This window comes from Labrus mixtus, chromosome 22 (genome assembly GCF_963584025.1).
Source record: "Labrus mixtus chromosome 22, fLabMix1.1, whole genome shotgun sequence".
Taxonomy (NCBI): domain Eukaryota; kingdom Metazoa; phylum Chordata; class Actinopteri; order Labriformes; family Labridae; genus Labrus; species Labrus mixtus.
This window is the reverse complement of record NC_083633.1, coordinates 10885499-10908265: the sequence shown is the minus strand read 5'-3', so window position 1 is coordinate 10908265 and position 22767 is coordinate 10885499. Positions and strand designations below refer to the sequence as shown.

General features: G+C 43.4%; 1 protein-coding gene across 12 annotated transcripts in view; it reads left to right on the top strand.

Annotated features, from left to right (window-relative positions):
• foxp2 (forkhead box P2) overlaps positions 1-22767 on the top strand; it is a 102727-nt gene that overhangs the window by 50459 nt on the left and 29501 nt on the right. For all 12 annotated transcript variants that reach the window (XM_061030133.1, XM_061030128.1, XM_061030126.1 and 9 more), the window contains 3 exons: positions 10156-10245; positions 19246-19383; positions 21092-21181. In XM_061030133.1, the coding sequence (XP_060886116.1) occupies positions 10156-10245; positions 19246-19383; positions 21092-21181 (318 nt within the window). The remainder of the gene's footprint in view (positions 1-10155; positions 10246-19245; positions 19384-21091; positions 21182-22767) is intronic.

The window sequence follows — 22767 nt, the reverse complement described above, 5'->3', positions numbered from 1 at the left end:
TGATAATCGTAGTTTGAACAAAACTTCAAATGGATTTGTTGGAGTTTTGTGTCTCATTGGTCTTTCCCAGAACTATTGTCACAAAGAAGAGCTACTTTTTTTTTGCTTTTTTTAAATCTGTGTAGAGAGAATCCCACTTTCATGCCAACCAGCTTGTGTCTGAACCATGACATAATTCTCAGACTTTAATGTTAATATCCCTACAATATGTGTAAAACAGCCCCCATCCCCCTCTTGGCCGACTCCTGACTTAATTTTATAATGCCTTCACACCCCTAAATGATATGTCATTTATCTTTCATTCAAATTCCAGCCAGAGGTTTTATTTTTTTAATAACCACTGTAATTGTTCCGTCCTTGTGTTGAGTGCTATGCAGAGAGTGATCATGCTTTTGGCACATTTATCAAAGCCCAAGCAAAAAAAAAAAAAAAAAAAATAGCAGGAAGGAGCCGGACTAAGTGTGCGACAGAGTGATAAATTTTCTTGTTAGGAGAAATTACATCCACTAACTTGAGCTACTTCAGCATGAAATTGAAAAAGAAGCATTTCTCGTGAATTTCCATTCTTGATTCAATGAAAGATGTAGATTAGCCCTTTGGAATAGGGCGGGGAACAAAAATGAAACTAAAGAAGTATGACTCCGCTCAGGCTTGCTTGTTCTCGGAAGCGTGATATAGGATGCTGTTGGGGGAAAAAAAGGCTTTGTTTATGGAGGGAAGGATCAGTCAGGCTGGTGGCAGATGAAAGAAAAAATGTTAAACTTCCCTTTTTTGTGTGCGTGTTTGTGTGTGTACCTTATGCATTTTTACATTTTTTATCGCTGGGATAAGTCACAGTCTTTGCTCATGATAGCTCCATCTCTTTCTCACTTTGTGCACACACACACACACACACACACACACACACACACACACACACAGGCCAACACATTCTCAGTTCAGCAGCCTGTTCCAGTGAGGATGTCGGGGGGTGAAACACTGATTGATAGAAGCTGGGTGTCAGAGTGGGAGAAGATAACTATATCTTCAACAGGACATTTAAAGGTCAAACACACATCGCTGTAATTGGAATATTCACAAGACAACTACCAAGGTACAATGCAGGAAGAGCACAGAAAAGATTCATGTTGCATAAGTAGAATGATTGAGAGAGGAGGAGGAGAGTGAAGGTGATCTGTTGCCTTTCTACCGGCGGGTGTAGTGTATTTTTATTGAGCCAATTTTTGAAGGGAAGTCATTGAAAGATGAAGCATCCCGAGTGGAGAGAAATGCTCATTTAGATTTAGATGAGCTATTGGCAAGAGAGAGAAGAGTCGTAAACCTGTTTAAAAAAAAAACTATATGATGGACATTTGAAGTTCTTCAGTGGTGGCTAACAGTGATCATTATCGATTTATCAGGGGATCACTTTTAGGATTAATCAATCACTGTTTCTAAATTGTCCATTCATTCATCCCCACAGTTGAGCACCATCCATCAGTTATGGAAAAATTGCCCAAAACAATCACTGAAAACACCTTGTAAGTTTGCACGTGAAGCTGAGCACTACACTACACCTCTTATCACATGTACGTTACAACTGCTGAAGGCCAAACTCAGTGTTAGCAATACAGCGCGAGAGGTGATGTCACTCACAGCTAAGGTCACGGCGCTCTCTCATCGACCCCAGAACAGGAGAACACTTAGACTCAGCACTTAACCTGAGCTCTGCAGGACCAGACAGACAGACACTCATACTATTGAGCTGCAACAGCAGAGCCCCCCCCCCCCTTCCCCCCAAGACAGGATCTGATGTACATAACACACATATAACACACAGTGTTTGCTAGTGTCAGTGCACATGCACACACAAACAGTGTAGATTTTAACGACATAAAGATGGATGGTAGTGACACTCAGCAGCTTTCCTGTTGTTTCCAAATGGTTGTTTTATGTTCCTGTGGAGGATCTGTGTGTGCTGTGTGCGTGTTGTGTGTATCTTTGCCTGCTTTAATGCAGTATAAACACACTTAAAAGTAGTTTACCTCCACAGGATGCAGCAACCTTTTTATTTACCACTTTTACCCCGGTCTTTGTTTTTGCCGGGGTCTCCTCGTGTGCACACATGTGTGTCAGCACATTCTTCTTTTTCTAACGGCATCTATCGGTATCGGCAAACTGCACAAAAAGCAACTCTTCTGCAGCAGATGCTTTTTCTCTGGTGCTAGTCAGATCACTAGTCGCCTCTGGCCATGTTTTTTTTGGAGTGGTTGCCTCTTAATAAGGCCTTGTCAACAAAGTCAGACGCAAGCGCCTCAACAGACAGCTTTATTCTGAGTCTGATCTACTGAAATAATGATGAGAGATCCCCACTTCGTGCTGAAATACAGCTGCATTCAAGCTCACTGATTCGCTGCAGTAGGCTAACAGCTGAGCTTTAAAATAATGTCCTACTGCCATATAGTTAGAAATATCCCCTATAGGATGTTTCCCTTTCCAAAAAATCTGGTTTTATTCCGCTGGGCTCAGCATTAACTTGGGCTGAATGCAACATTTCAGATCAGGTATTCATCCTGCTGTGTGACCTCCTCTCGTCTGGAACTGTGAAAAGGAGAGGGATCATAATCACCTGAAGAAGAAATCAAGCATTGCAGGAGCAAAAAAGTGTGTGTCCAACAGAGAACTGTGCATATTTGTGTGTTTTTTTTCCATTGTGGCTGCCTCATACTGTACCAGCTTTACTTGCACAAAGGGACCACTTGACCTCAAAAACACACACACACACACACACACACACACACACACACATATTCTCCCTCTCCCTTCTTCCATCCACACAAATACCTTTCCCCGGTCTCTTCTCTTCTTCTCTGGCGGTCTCTTTGTGATAGTATATTGTGTTAGCTCTCACTTGTCTGCCTCCAAAGGACTTCCCTAAGAGCAGCAGTAGATAAAGAGCGCTGCTGAATGGGCCTGCTGTCACCTTATCTAAACGCAGCGCTGCAGCACAGGTCAAAGTGAACACTCGGCTAAAGCCACCAGTAGAGAGAGAGTGAGGGGTAAGAAGGGGGCTTTGTGAGGTTATAAGCGATAAAGCTTGGAAGAAAAAACTCTCGGATAATAGAAGAAAAGCTGAAAAAGAAGCAGTTATTACATCAAAAGCTAATAAGCAAGCATTTAGATGGTCAGAACCTGGAAAGAATACACATTTTTTACATCAAGTTTTGGGATTTTGGGTTGACGTTCAGCTTAAAAGTAGCTGAAAATAATTACTCCTTCTTGCTAGAACAGATATGTCATTGTGTTTGCACAGAATATTCATGGTTATAGCAGCAGGAGGTGGGATGTTAGCAAATGTTAGCGGCCGCAGTGAACGACAGCAGACTGTGCTCTTTGTTATTGCTGGCCGACCTCCCAATGGCAGAGCCGAAGCAGGCACATGCATATCGGTGCAAATGCACTCTTCAGCTCCCCCTCACAGACATAAACACACACACTTTATATATCTGATGGGCGAAACAGACCCGTGTTTTGTCTTCGTTATAGTGGAAAAATAAGTGTAAGGTAACACAATGGTGCTAGACACCCATAAGCCCCTCCTACCTCCAACACTCTTCTCTCCCCCCCCCCCTTTCGAGCGTTCTTCCTGGGGTAGCAGCGAACAAATTCATCTCGTCAATCCTCCCGGGAGGGTGTAGCTATGCAGCTCTGTTTACTGTGGCAGAAAGTTAATATAAATTTTCATCAGTGGGGGAAGTTTACACATATGATTCTATTTGTCCTTCATTATTAGCACCTGAGTCTAGGGCTGGGGAGGCATAATTGTCTACAGACACAGGCCAAATAGATGCAAGGGAAAGGCAAATAAGCACAGCCCAAAATAATTTGATGCTTGTGTGTTACAATCCTCCACCCAAGGAATTCTTAATCTAGAGAATCAATAAACAAGGAGTGAGAGACGTGGGAGAGAGAGGGGGTAAGGAAGACAGAAAGATGAGAGGAAGAAACAAATAATGGGATATGAGCGTTGAGGAGGGGAGGGGTGGAAGCTGTGTTGAATTCAAGGTGCACTAAAGGGGTGGAAAAGAGTTGAATAGAGCAAGTGATCATGTTTGATGGTTTACAATTGAGTGAATCTTAACTTTTAGCACTTTATTTGTTCAAAAAAGGGGAGCTGAAGTAGCTGGAAATGGCGAGATAGAGATAGCAGAGTGGGACACAGAAGCCCATTGTTCTGCTGGATAGCTTTACCTCCATCCTGAGGCCAGACTACATTCTCCATGGACCTCTCCCCTCCCTCCCTTGTTCAGCGCAGACTGTTGATTTATTGAGTCATCCATTCAAATGCTCATTACTCCTACATACTTTCCAAATGTTCTTTCCCCCCCCCCCCTTTATTTCTTCCCCTGTAGTTTCTCATGAAAGCATCATTTGAGCCATCACCTATTATTTTTGGTCTGCGTTTTGGTGGCACTAGAGGGGCAGTTGTTGAAGCGAGATTTAGGCAATCAGAAAGCTTTCTAGGTCAATCTAAAGAGTTGCAACCAACATGGCTGATCTGACTTATTTATCCACTCATTAGTGAAGCAAATACGCTCCCTTACACACTTGTTTTTAAGTCTAAAAATATTTTGTTAGTGCACCTTCAGGCACTTTCTCATTAGCTTCAACTTTCAGCGTCAGGATTTGACATGAAAAAAATTCAATCTTGTCTTGTTGCAACAACCTTGTTTATTTGCATTCCGGTGACTTCCAACTGCTGCTATCTGCACGTCAGCAACTACAGTCAAAAGAAGTCGTTATTTTTACGCTGTCTTACCCAAGTAATAAACTTTGCAGATGTGACAGAATCCAGGTGTGTGAATTGAGCTGGGTGTGGGCTATGTGGAGGCGATAAGGTAAATGAATGAGGCACTGGTGCGTCATCACCTGTTCTGACCTTTTTTAAAGGATACAAGTCTTTCTACTCATGTGGCCGAGTAGCTTGAGGTGAAAGGGATCAATAGCAGCCATCGAAGCCCACACAGTAGAACGGTATGTTTATTTATTTCCCATTCTCCTACCAGTGCTTGAAGATTTGTTTTTTTGGGGCTCTGCTTTTGCAACATTGTTCCCTGGTCACAGTTTGCTTGTTTTTTTTCACAAACTCAGGCCCCACTTTTGCATTCAGACATTGTTCAGGGCGTCTTATCCTCCTCCCCTTTCCCCCCTCATTTGTCTATCCTCTCCAGCCAGCCCAACAAAATCCATATCCATCCATCCATCTGCCCTGAATCCACTTATATAAGAAGACAGGGTGTAAATATTTTGGTGTGGAGTGTCAGTGCGTATCTCCGTTGCCAGCGGGGCCACAGCCTCAGTCCAATCAGCCATGTTTGTTTGTTCAGCTTAAACTGTTTGTGCCTTGTTTTCCGAGGCCTGCGAGTCTCTCTGCAGCTTGATAAAGTGTCACACTTTTTCCTTTTTTTTTTTTTCCTCCTTCTGTGTCTGCGTTTCCTGGAAGCGAACATAGATAAGCCTGGTGGTGTGGTGCTGTGGTATGTGTGTCTGTGTGTGTGCTTTTCAAGAGTGTGTGTGTGTGTGTGTGGGGGGGGGGGGAGTTGTCAGAGCTGTCAGCATGACTGGAGTTGTTCTGGCCGACAGCCTGGTGTTGAACAGCAGCCCTCTGCTCCCCGCAACAAACACACACACATGCAGGCACACAAAACATCTGTTCTGCACACCACAGTGGGACTGTTGTCATGAGGCAACACATTTCTTATTGATCAACAACTGATGTACAACATGTTTACTTGGGCTTTATATAAGCATGAATCTGGCACTACAATACATATCACGATACATGAGTTACGATCCAACATTTTCTGAGGTTTTATGTAAGACTTTACTCTGAGCCCTGTATGACTGTATTGTAACACATTAGGTGGGGCTTTAAACCTAAGACTGTTTATGAGGATGGGACCTGTCTTCCTTTTTTAAAGTTTTAATTCTATTGCCCAGCAGGGGGCGACTCTATTAGGTCATATTTTCCCATTGGGAAGTTTTAAGTCTTCTTCAGTGCAACATTATGTTAACCATTATTGTCTCACTTAAAAAAGGAAAATGTTTAGATCCGGATAGAGACAAATCATTTCGTCCAAGTATGGCATTTGTGGTTCCAAAAACCCATGATGTAACTCTTGAAACACGGGCAAAGAGGAACTTCTCATGTTTTACAAGAAGCCATTATGAGAGTGTCCAACGTGTACAAACCTTGTTGTCCAAATAAGGCTAGTTCTGGTTCCAACAAAAACCAAGATGGTGAAAGCCTGAAATTCAAGGCTTCAAAAAAAAAGTAAACAAACCAGTGGGTTATTTCACGGTGATTAAACCCATTTCTCATAAACAGTTTAAGGCGTAAACACAACACAAGTTGAACTACTATCACAGATGTTGGCATGTAACCAATAATTGAAACTGCATCATGAAGGGTGATGTCTTAAAACTCAAGTGTATCAATGTTTTTATGTGTCAAACATTCTATAGGGGCACGGGGCGACGAATGTGTTGCGGCCTGCTTATTTCATACCTGTGTCATCATTCCAATATCTCCTATATCCCCTAATAACAACAACTCCCAACGTGACCCCCGCCAGGAAGTGATCTGCGCTGTCCAAACACAATGTCACAGCCCCTCAGATATATCCAATTCCAATGTCACGGCTGCATATCGAGCAGTCTCCAGGTGGATTTGAAAGAGTGCACAGCCTTAGTGGAAGGCTTATTTTTTTTGCACGCACTTTCTGCACCACACACAATAAGCAATCTGGAGATTTGTTATGGTTCGGCCTAGTGTTGCAGTGCCCGCTAATGTGTTTCATGCTTGCTTAAGAACTTTGCATGCTCTTTACAAAGGTGCATTGTGATGGGTGTTGCTTATTACCTGGTTCAGTCCAAACACTGGGGCTCTGAGAGTTAGAATAGAGTGAGAAAGGGATGAATGGATGCTTGATATGTGTTTTTTTTCTCTCTCTCTTCCCCTCTCTGTCAGTGCCTTCTCACTCTCTCCTTTTTTCTCCCTCTCCGGTGATCTCTGCATGCCTATTAATGTAGCAGAGGAATGCCTGTGTAAACATTCTTGTTTCTCAGTCCGTTTCGCATAATAGTCGCCTGTATCGCCTTTCTCCTGACCTCACTATCTGAAACCAATTACAGCAGATCCATTTGGGCTGAATCTTATTTTCATAAGGATCCCCGTGTCGCGGTCTCGGTCGCTCTGTGTGTTATTTTCCCTCCTCTTGTTTTTTCCCTTTTTTCCAACCTCTGTGATGGATATCAACATCAAATATGCCTCTGAGTGCCTTGTTATTTATATAGCGGGGTCTGGCTCTCCCCCCCCCCCCCCCCCCTTTCTCTGTCTGACTTGCACACCCATTCTAAAGAATGTGTCACATTGTGCTGTTTATACAATGTGTGCATTAATAGACCGCAGATGTCATTTTTTCTTGCATAGCAACCCAGGTTAAATAGACAGTGTGCCTGCACTCGTCTGTGTTTTTGTCCGCTCCGGCAGCTCTTCAGCCAACTTTTGATGACTTTCCTTGGCATTTGGTGCTTTTTTGTACTACGAGATGGGCTCCAGCTTGCCATCTCCGTGGAGTGGGAAAAGTGGGTGGCACAAATTGGTGCTTTTTACAGTAATGGCTGAATACTCAGAGTTGGTAAAAGCAAGCGGACGGGACTTTTCCCCCCCTCCCTCCCTCCCTCCCTCCCTCCTTCCCTCCCTCCCTCCTTCCCTCCTTCCCTTCCTTACCTTCCACACAGTCCCAGACTTTCAGCAAAATGGCCAACCTCGCTTCCTCTTTGGAGGTGACAGACAGTTTCAGGCATCACAAACCACTGCGGAAAAAGTTTTGCCGTCTTTGATGGGCTCTGTGTTATGTTTGGAGAAGAACTCTTTATGCAGTCTGAGCAGACTTCTTCTTTAATAAGCTGGGTGTAGTTGATCTCTCTGCTTCGCCCTGTGTGTCACCTCTCATGCTTGCACCCTCCCTCGGTATTTACCTGCCGTGGATATTGGCAGCACAGTTAAAAACATCTCTTCCCTTGTACTCTTGACCGTGTGTAATATATCGAGTGGCTCTCTTGACTTTGGATATAACGCCGTGAGTCATTATTGATTCACACACAGATAAACATTTCCTTCTGACAGCAACGTCTGGTTGCACTCATCAGGCAGCCTTCCCCTCTAACTACTGTGTGCAGGACTCAATAAACCTTATAATTACTTTGATTCACCAATCATGGGGAGATTAATTAGGCCCTGTGTTTTTAATTAGCAACGTGATTGGCTGCATTCAAGAAATTTGTTTTGTCTTTTGCCTTCAGAACAATGCAGCAAATGTTTGATTTCCAATCCATTAAGCAAAAATCCACAAGGAACAAAGCTGCATGTGTTATGTGTGCCATTTATTCCATTTATTCCTGCAGGTGTGCCACAAATAACTTCTTATCTGTGCATGTGTGTGAGTGGGTGTGTTTTAAATGGCTCACATTACACACACATATAAACCAGTGGCGACTGGGCTGCTCTTACCAAGGAGACGGATCAATGCAGTTAAGACCCAGTGCCAGTGTAATGTGTTTGTTTACTTGAGTCGAGAGAGCCTGGCTCCTCCTGAGCACCCAGACAGACAGGCCCCCAACCCTCCATGACCCCCCCCCCCCCACACACACACACACACACACACACATAGCCTCTGTCTTTTCATAATTGATCAGGGGGTGGCTGCACTCCCATAGGGGTTAAGACATGGCAACTTTTTTTTTCTTCCCCTCTCATTTTTTTTCCTCTCTCTCGCTCTGTCCCCCCTCTCTCTCGTCTTCTCCTCTTGTTTGTTCAGGATCTCAATGTACTAGTTCAAACATTGTTCCCACCAGCTGGCAGAGCTGCGCCATATGCACGCCCTGTCAAGGCAGCTGTTGTCATGGATACTGGCAAGCGCCAGAAAATAAAAATGAGCTGAGGAAGTGTCACTCTCCATCAGTTTTTTTCCCACTTCTCCTCCTTTCTCGTCCTCTTCTTTTTTCATCAAATAAAGAAACACCTGTGAAGTTGTTGTGTTGTGCTGTGTGTCTGTGCATACATGTTTTTTTTTCCCCCACTCCCACTTGATGCTTGTGGGCCTGAAGAATACAAGCTACACGCCTGTGTGGAGCATCAGCAGCAGCAGCAGCAGCAGTAGTAGTAGCAGCAGCTGTGCACAATGTTCTTTTCTGCCAGACTCTTTCATCCAGTTGCTCTTGAAGAATCACAGTGAAGCTGCCGGCCCAGCTGCCGCCGTACCTGTGTGAAGCTGCAGCGCGCAAGTCACACAAATTCAAGTAAAAAAAAAAAGGCGAGAGGGGATCTGTAATCCCATCAAACCCTAGAGAACAAAATTACACCACATCCTAGCCCGTCTGATTCTTATCATCCATGTCTAGCAAGCAAATCAAAGGACAAATTTTACAACTTACAAAATGGATTTTTCCTAATTTTTCATGCTGTGTGTAAACAGCTATGATCTCATCTCATGAAGCAGGAAAAGGTCTCTCTTTCTCCTTGCATCCCTCCATATTTCTAGCCATCTACCACCCATCCTCTACTCTTGAGCACCCTTAAATGCACACAGTGTAAAACCTGTGCTGCTAGTTAATTCACTCTAAATGTAATCTGATGTTGATTTTGTCAACTTTAATTACAGCTCCCAGGGACACTTCACATGGCGCTGCCTCTACTTCAAATTGATATTATGAATATGCAAATGTACTGGTAATTTGCCGAGAGAAGTGGGTATTTCACTTGAGCACGCACTAGACAGGTCAATTCTACCGATGCGCTGCCTTTTCTTTTTTTCTTTTCTTCAGCCCAGCCACCCGCCTCATCTTCATTTTCAGAAAAAAAACTGTATTTGTTCTTGATCACAGCTTGGAGAAATGTTACTTTAATACATCTCAAACCTCGTGTAAATAGACGAAACAACAGCTCATGTTCTATAAGGCGATTTTAGTTCAAGATGTCTGTTTTATGCCTTGGAAATGTGAATAATTTCTGCAGTCAGCTTGTGGAGATCTTTAGGTTTTCCTCCTCCTTCCTCTTCTTTCTTCCTGCGTTTTATTCACACCACCTTTTGTCTTGTCTTCCTCTCTTCACAGGCCCTACAAGCAGCGAGGCAATTACTCTTGCAGCAGCCAGGCAGTGGCCTGAAATCTCCAAAGAGCCAGGACAAGCAGCGTCCACTGCAGGTAAGAAAGAAAAAAAAAGAAGAAGCAGCAGCAGCCTCCCTGTCTAATCTCTTAAGTCCATCCATAATACATGCTCCTCAGAAAAGAAGATTTCCTCTGTTCCACAAGTGTGTTTGATTTGCAACCCTCGGACCTGCCGCTGGAATCCTAAAGCTGGACAAAGCTAGTCTCTGGGGATGCTTAGTGTCACATACATACAAGAGACACAAAACAGAGACATATACAAGACAAGAATTTCACAAGAAGACCTTTTATTTTTAAGAGCACATTTTCCTTCAAATTGAATACATTTTCAATTCCCCCTAAAGTTTAATGTCAGCTACACAGCTTCCTCTATCCGTTGGCTTTCTTGCATTATATTCCCAGTGCTGTTGTCACTTTAAGGATGCAGAGGTTAGTTATTATTTGAAAGACATGTCAGCCTGACACAAGCTAATTTTACCCGCCTGTCGTTTCCACTCTTCAACATTAATTTGCCTTATTGATTTGTATAGCTGTCTATTTCTGTTGTCAGTGATTTGGAAAAGGTCACACTGGTGCACATGTGCACAAACACAGACACAGGAACAAGTCGCACATTGACACCACACTCGCACACAGATACACATTAACACATTTCCTACCACCCTGTTCCTTCCTGGTGTTACGCTTTTTTCTCAGGTTTTTTTTTTCTTTCTGCTCATTTGAGCCAACAAGACAGTTAGTTGGTTTTTCCTTGCCTCAAATTATGTAAGACCCCTTGACATCTGCTCCATGTTTTTATTATTAGTGGAGTTTCTTTTTTTTTTTTTTGCCCATTTGAAAATGTAGTGCAGGAGTTTGTGCCCTCCACTTGGCTAATAAGTACTATCAAGGAGCAATGGTTTACCTCATTAGGGGCTCTGTGCATTTCATTAATGTCAGGAAAATTGGCGTTAACCTCACCCGTTGATATTTTCACAGAGTCTAACAATGGCGACACCTTCAATTGGAGTCACACCCCTGTGTACCTAATTACGTACTGGTGAAGAGATAAGACTCAGTCATGCTTTTGCATTTTAATAATTCAACTCCACCTCATCAAGAGTGTGAATAATTCCAGTATATTTACGCATATTTTTTGTATTTATTAGAGTTTGTATTTATTTATTTAGGAGCTGGAAAACAAGAAGTCGTATTCCTGGGCAAAGCTCTTACTCTCTTCAACGCTCTGTATTCCAAAGCGAATACATTCAAAACAAGCGGGATCCTGATCTACAAATGCCCGCATAACCACCAAGTACAATGCATACATGACAGGAAGAACAATATTGAATGAGAGTGTTGAGGGTGCATGATAACTGTCAGCCCCCTGCACGAGCCCCAGCCTCTAATAACAGCCGCACATGGTAAATATTGAATATTTACATTTGCTTACTCCATCCTTGCCTTGTGTTGGCGATATGAATCAATATGAAATCGGATGGCCGATTGGCCTGTCTTTAGCTCCCAACTAATCCATCTGTTCATCCAGCTTTTATTAACATCCTCCCCTCTTTGTTCCAAAAAGTCTCGACGCAGAGAGACTGCCAACTCTCCCAGTGATGCACAGTCTGTGCACTGTGGTTTAAAATCACATTTACTATGGGAATATGCAGCTTGAGTTCACTCTTTTCAAATGACATTTTAGCTGTGATACTCCACTGTGTAAATACCACTATGAAGCAATGGAAGCTGATTAAAAAGCCTCGTTGTTTTGCTCTTGTTATTGTTCTATTTCTTACCTCCTTTCTATTCATGCCTTGAGGGACTTTACCCAATAAAGCTGCATTATTTACCTGGATTAAGAGGCCACAGCGGGTGCCATAGTGCAATGTTTTGCTAGCATCACTGCTTGATAAGAGTCAATGACAATCAAGCTGCATGTTTTTTCCACCAGAGGAATCACGTACATTGATCCCCTTGTATGATTAGCGCAGTAGAAAGTGGGAAAAGGATTAATATTAGCATGACATCCTGCTTATGGCGGAGATACCGATAAATCCTCTGCCAGTCTCTCTCCCCCCCCACTCTTGTTCTCGCATCTTTGGTATTTAAAAGCGGGAAATGATCCATAGATCATGGCATGTAAATTATTTAGTACACAAGCATCTAAGTGCCTCAGCTTGCAGTTTTAATTACGCGTATTAGCAGCTAAAGGCTCTCGCCTGACTAATTCTATCCGCTCGCTCATCGCTGAGTTGATGATGCGGAGGCAGGCAGATCTGGCATTCAAGCACACAAGTAAAAAAATAAATAAAAAAACAGTTCTACAAACACACACACACACAAGCTGCTTCTCCACATTTGCGTAATGTGACAGGTCTATTATTACACAGTAAGCCCACGGGAGCACTCAATAAACACCTATTTCTCCCCGTAAATCCCCTCCTGCCTCCGCCATGCTGCTTACACGGCTCTCCCAAGGCACACGGCACCCTCTCGTCTCCTCTGCTCCTCTCTCCCATGGCTCCCCTGCTTCTCAATGGCAATACCCCCCCCCCCCCCCCCCCAATCTCTGAAAAGGCATTTATACAGTGACATTTGGAATACAAATAAAGAAACGCGGACAAGAAGAGGCGGAGAGGATTACAGTGGCCTACGGATCCGTCAGTTGTTTTGCTCGCACACACACAGGTACATAATGCATGTGCGCACATGCTGCGCTCACGCACAAACACAAGCTCAATGACAGTTCTTTAAAGTTTATTCACTGCTAAAGTGACTTTGTGCCAGTATAGTTCTGTTGATAGCTATTGACAAAGAACAGGGCAGAGCTGGAGGAGACGGGGGTTTGTCCTCCAGTATTCTACAAAGTAAACTCCAAACTTGGAGTCCATGCCTAACATGGCAAACATAGGCTCCCCTTGTGAAACAACCACCACCTTAATATGTCAAGAGTTGTGTATTAAACAGCATGAATGACCCCCTTACTCTGCATGTGTGTCAGATGGAGGCTTGACAGTGTGAAGGAACCCGCCCTCCACCTCCTCAGAGTAGTTAATGATGAGTTATTAACCAGCAAAATCCTTAAAGTTTAGCTGAGAAAGTGTCGCTACTGTTGCTCTGCCCCTTTCACACTATCAAGCTGTGAGTACCCGTTAGAAGACTAATTACCTTAGCCCCATCTGTGCATTGCCTCGTTCTTAGTATGAATTAAAATATGAATGTTTTCTTAAAGTTGGTTTACAGATGTTGGTGTAGCCGTGTTTTCTGTAAATTCCGCAGCTTCTTGCCCAGGCCAACCCAGATTGGTCATGGGCACTGGGCCATCCTCAGAAGTGTCACACTCTTAAAGGTCAGGTCCACACGTTCCACCGCTGAGCCAATATCATCTTGATTTCAGCACTCATCTGCTTATTGGCTCTCATCCGGAACACACACACAGATGCAAGGAAAAGGGCTGAGACGCTAGGCTCCAGTATAGGTTAGCTGACTCCAAACGTGCGTGGCTAAAGCATGCTAGCTCACATTTACATTTATGAATATATCTATCCCCCCTGCATCCCCTCTGGTTGGATCTGAAAATAGAGAAAAAATTATCACTGCGACAGGAAAAAAGAGAGGGGGAAAATATTATGTTATTCATGAGGAAAACTTCTGTTGACTCTGAAAGAACGAGAGAGAGAAAAAAAAAACGTCAGCACATTCTAAGTCAAACACCCTTGGTTACTGCTTTTGTAACCAGAAAACAAGATTTTCTTTTTCTTTTTTACTCCCCATCTCCCATACCCACCTCCGTTCTCCCCCCCCCCCTGCATTTACAACACCTACAGGACAAGATTGCTAAATTGCGAGGACAGAGCAGGTTCATCATTGTGATGCAAAAGAAGTTGGAAATGCAACCCCAAGGCGAGGTAGCTGAGTTTGGAGGGTGGATCAAGAGAAAGTGAGAAGGGAGGGAGGGAAGGATAAAAAAAAAAAAAAAAGTAGCACAGACCTTTGATGTAGCAGCAACAAATTTACCTTGTGACAGAAGATACATGGGTGCAATAAACGAGTTATACCAGCCCTTACACATGCAATCAGATGATTCTGGCCAGGGTGTTAATTGGATCCTAACCGGCAGATCTGATACGCCCGGGCCCCGTCGGTGAGGGGGGAAAGCCTTTTCCAAGTGATGAACTATAATTCACTGAGCTGCTTGAAGCACTTGTAATTTACTGTGTGTCACTGATGAAGAGGCTGATCCAGTGGAGGCCATATTACCTGCAACATCAGAGGGAAGTGCCTACCCCCCCTCTTGCTCTCACTTGTACTCCCTCTCTTTTACTTTCTTTTCCATTTCGGCACTCTTCCCCTCTCTGCACTTTCTCTTTTTAATTCTCCCGCTCTATGTGTCCCTCCCCATTTACTCTCGAATTATGTGCGCCTGCAGGGAGGCATCAGTTGGGAGCAAAATTCACCATTTTAATGATAAAGGTGCGATGATTTGTGCCGATATTGACACAAACAGTGTGTAGTGGTGTACGCCACATTCCAGAAGCTTAATCAATGACGATCTGCATGTCAAGATAAATCAATATGGAAATTGTTCTGAGCCTGTGCCAGTCTCCCCGGGCTCTTTTATTAGACGCTCCTACATGATGGGTCTTTATGTTATGATAAATTGGGCTTCCCTTGCACTGCCGCCAAGCTGCTATGGAAATTGATTCAGGAAAACATTCAGTAATCCACTTAGCTTCAGTCCTGACAATCTCGAGTATTGATCTCCTTAAGCTTAAAACACGGCGTCTGCGATTTTACATAGTAAACACACACACTTGTACTTCAACGCGAGGCGCTCACCCAACCGTGTGCCCTGTGGTCCTCAAGTGGGAGAGTCCCAGCTATCAATAATCATGTGGCCATATCAATAATCATGTGGCAGTAATTGGCTGGTAAATGAGGAATGTCAGCTGAGCAGGAGTTGAGAGGTCAAACGTCCACTTGCCATGAGGGGAGGTGGAGGTCTGAGTTTGGGTCCTGCAACCCCCTGGGAGGCTCAGGAGATTGAGATGAAAAAGGGGATGCAGGGGGGGGCATTTTCTTTTTATTCTCTGGATTTCTCTCTCTCTCTCTCTCTCTCTCTCTCTCTCTCTCTCTCTCTCTCTCTCTCTATTTCAGTGTGTCAAATGAAGCTAGTGGCTTAATTAGCAGTGACTCCCCCTGCCAAGGATCCACAGTAATTACTGACTAGGACCTTCTTCCATTTCTCATTGCGTTTATCTCCACAGTGTCTGCTGTCCCCTGTCCAGCGCTACAGGAACAACCTCCGCCATTGATAACTTCCCCGTGTTCACTGCCCCCACAATGTTTACGGCCGGCATCTAATCGCCCCCCCCCCCCCCCTGCTTATTGCTGTTAAGTGAATTGTATGGAGGAGAAATCGAATAAAAGGAATTCCTCTCTGCTTGACTTTAATTGTTTAAGTTTGAACCCTGATACATCACTTATCTCCTGGGTTAGGTAATTTGAGTTCACTCGTAAAAACTGTAAAGATAAAGTGCTACACACAGGAGTGGGCGTAATTGCTGGAAGTGCATTTGTCCATTGGTGCAGATAGTTAATCCCAGATAGCTGTGTTAGCAAGCCATTGAGAAGCATGCGGTGCATTTTTTTTTGTTGGGGGGGGGGGACGTTGTTTAATGCTGGAATGCCCGGTTAAATCAAACATAACGAGAGACTTGGGTGCCAGTTCTTTTGCCTAGAAGAGATACCTGAGCTCTCTCAGTAGAAGAGCTTGACCTTTTGCGAGGCATTGGAGAGGCTGGTTACAGGCTGCGACAAGAGTGCTGTAATGATCTGCTTGTTCTGGTGAGGGGCCCCACCAGTGTTTTCACATCAGGAGCTAATTTAAAGGTCCTTTGTTTTGCTCTCCAACTTTCAGGGCAAACCACATGGCTTCAAAGTTCATGTCAATACAGCTCATCGTTCTCTTTAGGACAGGGAACATAAACAAATAGGGGTTCAAATGGTGAACATAGTTAATAACAAGCATGTCCTTTGCAACCCTGGGTTCCATTCAATAGACTTGTTCAAAAGTCATTTGCAAACCAGTCTTTTCCATCCAAATTTGCACTTTAAAAAACAGGAAAAGCATCTTTTTTGTGTGTTTGGGTCCCCCAGAGGCTAACTCAGTTGCAGCCAAATCCCATTTTTTTGTGCTTCTCTGTTTAAAATATCCTTTTGGATTACAGAGAAACAGAGGCCCATTCTGATCTCATGGCTCCTCTCCTGTGAAACCAAGTCTATTCACGGTGTGCGGATGTTTACGCCGCTGCCACCGTCTCATAAATGCTCATTAATTTTATCCCTTCGTGGCAAAATCATTTCTAGGAGAGGCAATTCAGCCTCCTGTTCCTTTCAATTCACCGCTCCCGTCAATCAAGCCCTCGTGCAGTATCCTGCAAAATGGAGGTGTTATATTCCTGCAATTATCATGTCATATACTCGAAAATGTAAATGAACGTGTGTGTAAAATTAAATTTATGGGTTGTCAGTGAAGAATAAGAACCAGGAGAGCAATTACTTATCTGCTTTCATCTTGGAGCCTCTGATACGTCAAGCAGAAAAGCATGCAGTTAAATGCTGGAATTAGCATTGTGCTGCACTTCACAATGGACGTGGGCCACTGCCTTTTCTCCCCTCTCTTTCTTCCTGCTGCCTTTTCTCTCCCTTTTTTCCCCCCCTCTTTTTGTTTGGAGCAGTGGTGAAATGAAGATGATTATCTACCATTATGGCTCTCAAAAGCTAATGAAAGTGTAAAATGCACTTCCTGATTTCATAACCTCGTTGTTTTGCGCTTTAAACGTCCTCTCTGCCGTGTGTGTTTTTTTTTCTTGACGTCTTATTTTGTTTTATTCATTGTTGCTGAAATGCTGCATTATTCATTTACAGGTACCTGAATATAAATGCTTGTACTTGCCACTTACACAACAAGGGAAGCATTTGAAGTGCAACGTCGAATTTATATTTAATTCCACTTTATGTATGCATGCGCATACATTTGAAATCCTACATGTCCAAAGCTGCATGCCTTTTGTGAACCAAAACATCTTTGAGCCAGCATTCAATTAATAGTCTTAATGAGTGCATCAGTCATGTTGTTTCTCGTCCTATTGTCATGGCGTCCAACACAAAACCAGGAGTGACTGCGGGGTAATTACTTACCCAGCAAATGTACCTTTAAGGGTTAATAACATCGAAGGTGTAAGCAGAGAATTTGCATAATTACACTTGGACTGTTTAATTTGCAACTTTTGACGGCTTTTGTTCTGCAGCCAGTTATTGTGAATGCATTTTTCCCTTTTTGCTCTCTTGCAAAGAGGAGTCCAGAAGAAGAAAAGAGATGTACCACAACATCCTCCTCCTCCTCCTCCATCTCCTCCTCCACCTTTAGATGGAGTCCCTTCTCTAAGACCCCTAATGAACAATGGAGGCAGGATTTGTTTGAATATGAATATGAATGTGCAGCAGGGGCCGGCTGGAAGTTGACCTTCAGCTGTGATTTTCAGTTCATCAGGATTAGTCAAGGCGGGCGATCAGGAGCCACTAATGCATAATGACTTCTAAAATGAAAAATGTGTAGTGACCATGCAAATGTCTCGGCTAATCAAAGAGGGGGGAAAACCTGGGGTGGGGAGGGGCGGAGAGGAGAGCTAAACAAGGACGTGTCAAGGCCTGACAGAGAGAGAGAGAGAGAGGGAGGGAAAGAAGGAGGACATGCATGGAAAGTAATCAAGGCAGCTTGATTAGCTGGCGATGAGGACAGGGATGTCTTATTGGCCCCTTGACACACCGTATAGGCTAGCTACTGTCATGGCCACTCTATACCAAACACTGTCGCAATTAGCGTCCATGAAGCTGCTAGTACATGTTGATATTTTAATTGCATTAGAGCAGCATGAAGCTCGTCTTTGTTGACAAGATGCAGTTGTATAGATTGTTATGTAACTCTCCTGCTATGCTAAACACGTCAACAATTTGTCTCTAAGCTTATTACGTTTCATTTTAAAGGTTAAGGGCGAGCGAGAGGTATTTTAAGTCACTTCAATCGTTGATGTGATGAGTGTAAGACCTTATTCAGTCCACGAGTATCAACTGGTGTTGTTGGATGCTGAATCATACACCTCACATGGCTGATATTCTCCACAACTTGAAAACACTTTCTAACACAGACTTTTTTATTCTCTTAAAAAGGTTGTGAAACTTTAAAGCAGAAACTTTACAATTATGACTGTTAGCCCTAACTCCCCTGTTAGCATGCGTTCTCACAATCAGACATGTAGGAGAAATGTTCCTTTTTTCTACTGATCTGCTGCCTCAGAGCACGCTTACACTGCCGTCTTTAAAGAATTGGGCTGAAGTTCTACCCTAGCTTGACAGGTCTTATTTTAATGATTATCACCTGATAATGTCATCCATTTTTAATGGAGCAACAAAGAAGTGTGCTTTGGGTTGTAATGTAAAAAAAAAAAAAAAAATTCCCAAATTAATCTGCCTTCCAACATGAAAAATGCATCAAGGTGATCCCCAAACATGCCAGCGATGATCAACCGCCTGACGTTGATTTGTCCAGCTCATCAGTGTGTAGTTGAATCAACTGTACAGTTGTGTATTTTTCTGCTTTTTCACCACAGCAGCTCTGTTTGGCATGTTAAAGTAGGGGGAGTTCAAGGGTCCTGCTAATTAAGGTCTATGTCTATTTTAAATCTCTTACTGCTCCCAGCGGGGGTTGCAGGCAGCGCAAAATAAGAAAAGCAACACACAGGCACAGCACCCATCTGTCCTTCAGCGTCTCCTCTAGGCTGCTGGGCGTCACTGCCGAAGAAGGCCAGCTCTCCCTATCTGCAGTTACCAATTACCCAATCCTAGTAGATCCACCCCAGAAGTCCTGACGTACGACTCGAATGATCCAGTTTTCTTCCTTTCATCAACAGTTATTCCTTCTCAATCCCCTTCTTTCTTTTGTAGTTTTTTTCCAAATTCATCCAATCCTTCCTCTCGTCCCATCTCTTCTAGGTTCCAGTGTCAGTGGCCATGATGAGTCCCCAGGTGATCACGCCGCAACAGATGCAGCAGATCCTCCAGCAGCAGGTTCTCTCCCCACAGCAGCTCCAGGCTCTGCTCCAGCAGCAGCAGGCTGTCATGCTGCAGCAGGTATGCACAATACCAATACACAACCCCTATAGAGTTCAGTTTCACCATCCAAATTAAAAAAAAAAAAATCACAACCTGAGTCATTTTTGCAGCCACCAGTCGCTCGCACCAACTCACCACAGCTCTGCGTCCTTGACACGCTTACAGAAAAAAACAATCAGAAATTGACAGACTCGTTCATGTCACCTTCAATTAATCGTCTCCTGTGTGTCCCCGGTTCAATTCCCTGACAAGCCTCCATCAGGGACTAGGAGAGCAGAGCACAGTTAGGTTGAACGACAGGAGCTGAGTGATGGGTGACGCATGATGTAATATTTGGAATCGGCTCGAGGAAGCAGACTCTGAGTGCGGTGTCAGAGTTGAAATGCATTTCTCATTGATAGATTTGATTAACGGAGAGAGAATTGTTTAATTAAGAACGTTAGTCACTCTGATTATTGCTCTTCATTAAGAGCGCTCAGACTCCAGATTTGGTTTCAGTACAATGGCAAGCCTTTTTGAATTTCTTTTTACACGACAACCAAAGGCACTTTATTGGTGTACTTGAAGTTTTCTGATTTGAAGCTGTCATACAAAACATTAGAGGTGGCGAAAAATATGAATACAGCAATATATTGTCATCCTAAATTGTTTGATTTCATTATCGAACCACTGGTGCCACATACGGATATTTTGCTTTAAAAAGTACTGCACACTAAACACATTACCCTGACAATTTGACTCCCTGCCTAACTTTTTCAGGACTTCTCTTATGACATGAGTAAGGGTCACATGAATGAAAGTTAAGTGACCAAAAAAAGTTCACAGCAGGATAAAAAAAGGAGGAGCAGCATGATAATGTAGTACAGTAGTGAAAATAAGTTAAAGGATAAAGCATGACAAGGGGTGAAACTAACACCGAATTACAGTGAATAACTTCAGTAATCCTGCACTTTACCTTTTTAGGAGACATTTGACATTCTTCAGGTAATCACATGTCGTGATGTGTCAATATTCAGTTCATTAATAAGAGCAGAATAGCTGTAATCGTGATAATATCATTATCATTGGGCACAATCGCGTATCCAATTGTACGGTGAGTTACCCTCCTACTACGTATATTCTCTAAAAAACCTCAATCATCCGAAATCTTTTAGAAGGAGTCAAAATGAGGTGAAGCTTTTTTATGACTTTATGTGTATTGAAGTGACTGTAGAAAAACATATTGCTACAAGGCCTCCAGTTATTTTTTTATACAAGTGTCTGTGAAAGCATGTGGATATTTCTATGACCACAGGCCTACTGTATGAATCCAGGTCAAGAACCCATCAGAAGACGACATAAAATAAACATCAAATCATCATGTAGATGGCTGCCACAGCATGTGTGTTAAAGAAATCAGTTCAGTGTAGTAACAGGGGCTTCATTCTGTTTATCTCAGCCTCTCCAGAGGAGCCAGAGCTCTCTGGCTGCCAAATGTGTTGTTAATATGATGAATCGTTGCCCCCCTACAGAACTGTGGGACTATTAAAAGTCCACACGGAGAGGGCTGTGTAAGACAGCCAAGGATACAAATGCCAAAAGCAGTAGATATTTTGAATGTGCAACAGATTATGCAGAACAAAAAGTGTGTGAAGTACAGCTGGGTCTGAAGAAACGCAGTGTTGAGATTTGTTGAGACTCATGGTCGAGCATCTATTTACTTGTTTATTTGTGTGTTTGTGTACAGCAACACCTGCAGGAGTTTTATAAGAAGCAACAGGAGCAGCTTCATCTGCAGCTCCTCCAGCAGCAGCACCCTGGCAAGCAGGTTAAAGAGGTGGGTGTCATCGAATACGCACCCACACTTTCACACCTTTTCTCACACAGTCAATGATTGAAATGCCTCAAGGAAGTAAAAAATCTGACGTTCACACACTCTATGCATTCATGCATACTCGCACAATGTTCTAATTTTATAAAGAAGGAGACCAGAGACAAAGGGTCCAGGGTCCAACTCATTAATGAACTGCTTCTTTAGGCGTACAAACACATGCAAACACACGCACCACCTCTAAACTTACTGCGTTCGTTGCTCATAAATCACAGTGACAGTCAGCCGCTGGATGGACACGAGCGTGTTTTTTTGGGGCTATCACAGAAGAAGAGATGAAAAGGACAGCCTGAGCCACATTTGCGTAGCCTGAACCCTGCGCCGTTCACATCCAGGCACTACTTTTTTTTCCGTGTGGTGGCAGTTAAATTGATCAGAAAAAAAAAAGGCATCACATAAACACGTCTTCCTTTTTCCCTCTCTGCACCTCTCAGTGTCTCCTCAAGCAGCCCATTATACCGCCCCGACAGGAAGCCGCCACTGACCTCCCGGCGGCTTTGTTTCTGTTTGGATTTGCGAATAGAGTTTTTCAGGGAGCCTCGCCATCAAATATGGAATAGAAATTGCTCCCTTATTTCTCTTGAGGCAGGGTGGAGTGGTGGGGGGGGGGGGCAACCTGCCTCTCTCCATCACTCCATTATGCAGCCTGTTTTCCAGTGAGCGCATCACAAGTTTTACCCCCCCCCCCCTTCCACTTGTCCCTCCAGCTTTTCTGCAACATACAGAAACACGTGAAAATGCGAATTTCATTTTAGTGAACAAAAGCGAAGAACAGCAATTGAAAATCCAATTCAACATGGCTGAATCGTCATGCTGTGTAAAACATTGACATAGTCTCATTGACGTCACCCAATGGTTTCTGAACGATAGTGGAGGCCATATTGGAAATCTTGATTCCAAGTAACTTCTGGCTAATCGATAAGCAGGCAAAGAGGTGAAGCTGAAAAAGGTACCACCCAGCTTGTCTTGCTCATCATTTAGCTAGCATTGTCCAAACAATGAAAGCAACAGTTTAAAGTCAGGAGTGGGAGTTAGCTTAAGTAAGGCTAGCCTCCTGGCAAACGTCTACAATGCACGCGACTGTCCGTCAAATAAGCTACGCCCCCTTATTACGCCACCTTCTATGCTACTCTTAGCGTTCATATCAAAATAGAGTTACAGAAAAAAACGCCTCCCATACAGTTTTTACAAATAAATAACTCTTTTTCGCACCAGGTTGTAAACATGTTTATATCTGCTCTAAAATAGGATTTAATAAGTGTTTGAGTAGTGATTCCTTGGCTTTGGAGCCTTGATTGGACACTGGAGGAAGTGCATTTTTTGCACTGCGCATTAGCTTCCTTTTTCAACACCGGAGTTTCCCCCTTGAGCTGAATGTATCCCCTCTTTTGGCACCATAGTATTCTGTGTATTTTTCTATAACTTTTTCTACACAATGATGACACTCCAGCTCAGATAAAAAACTTTAATTTTCCTACCAAATGCTCTCCATCTCTGTTTTTGGTTGCTGCTGTGACTGAGTTTAGTGTTTT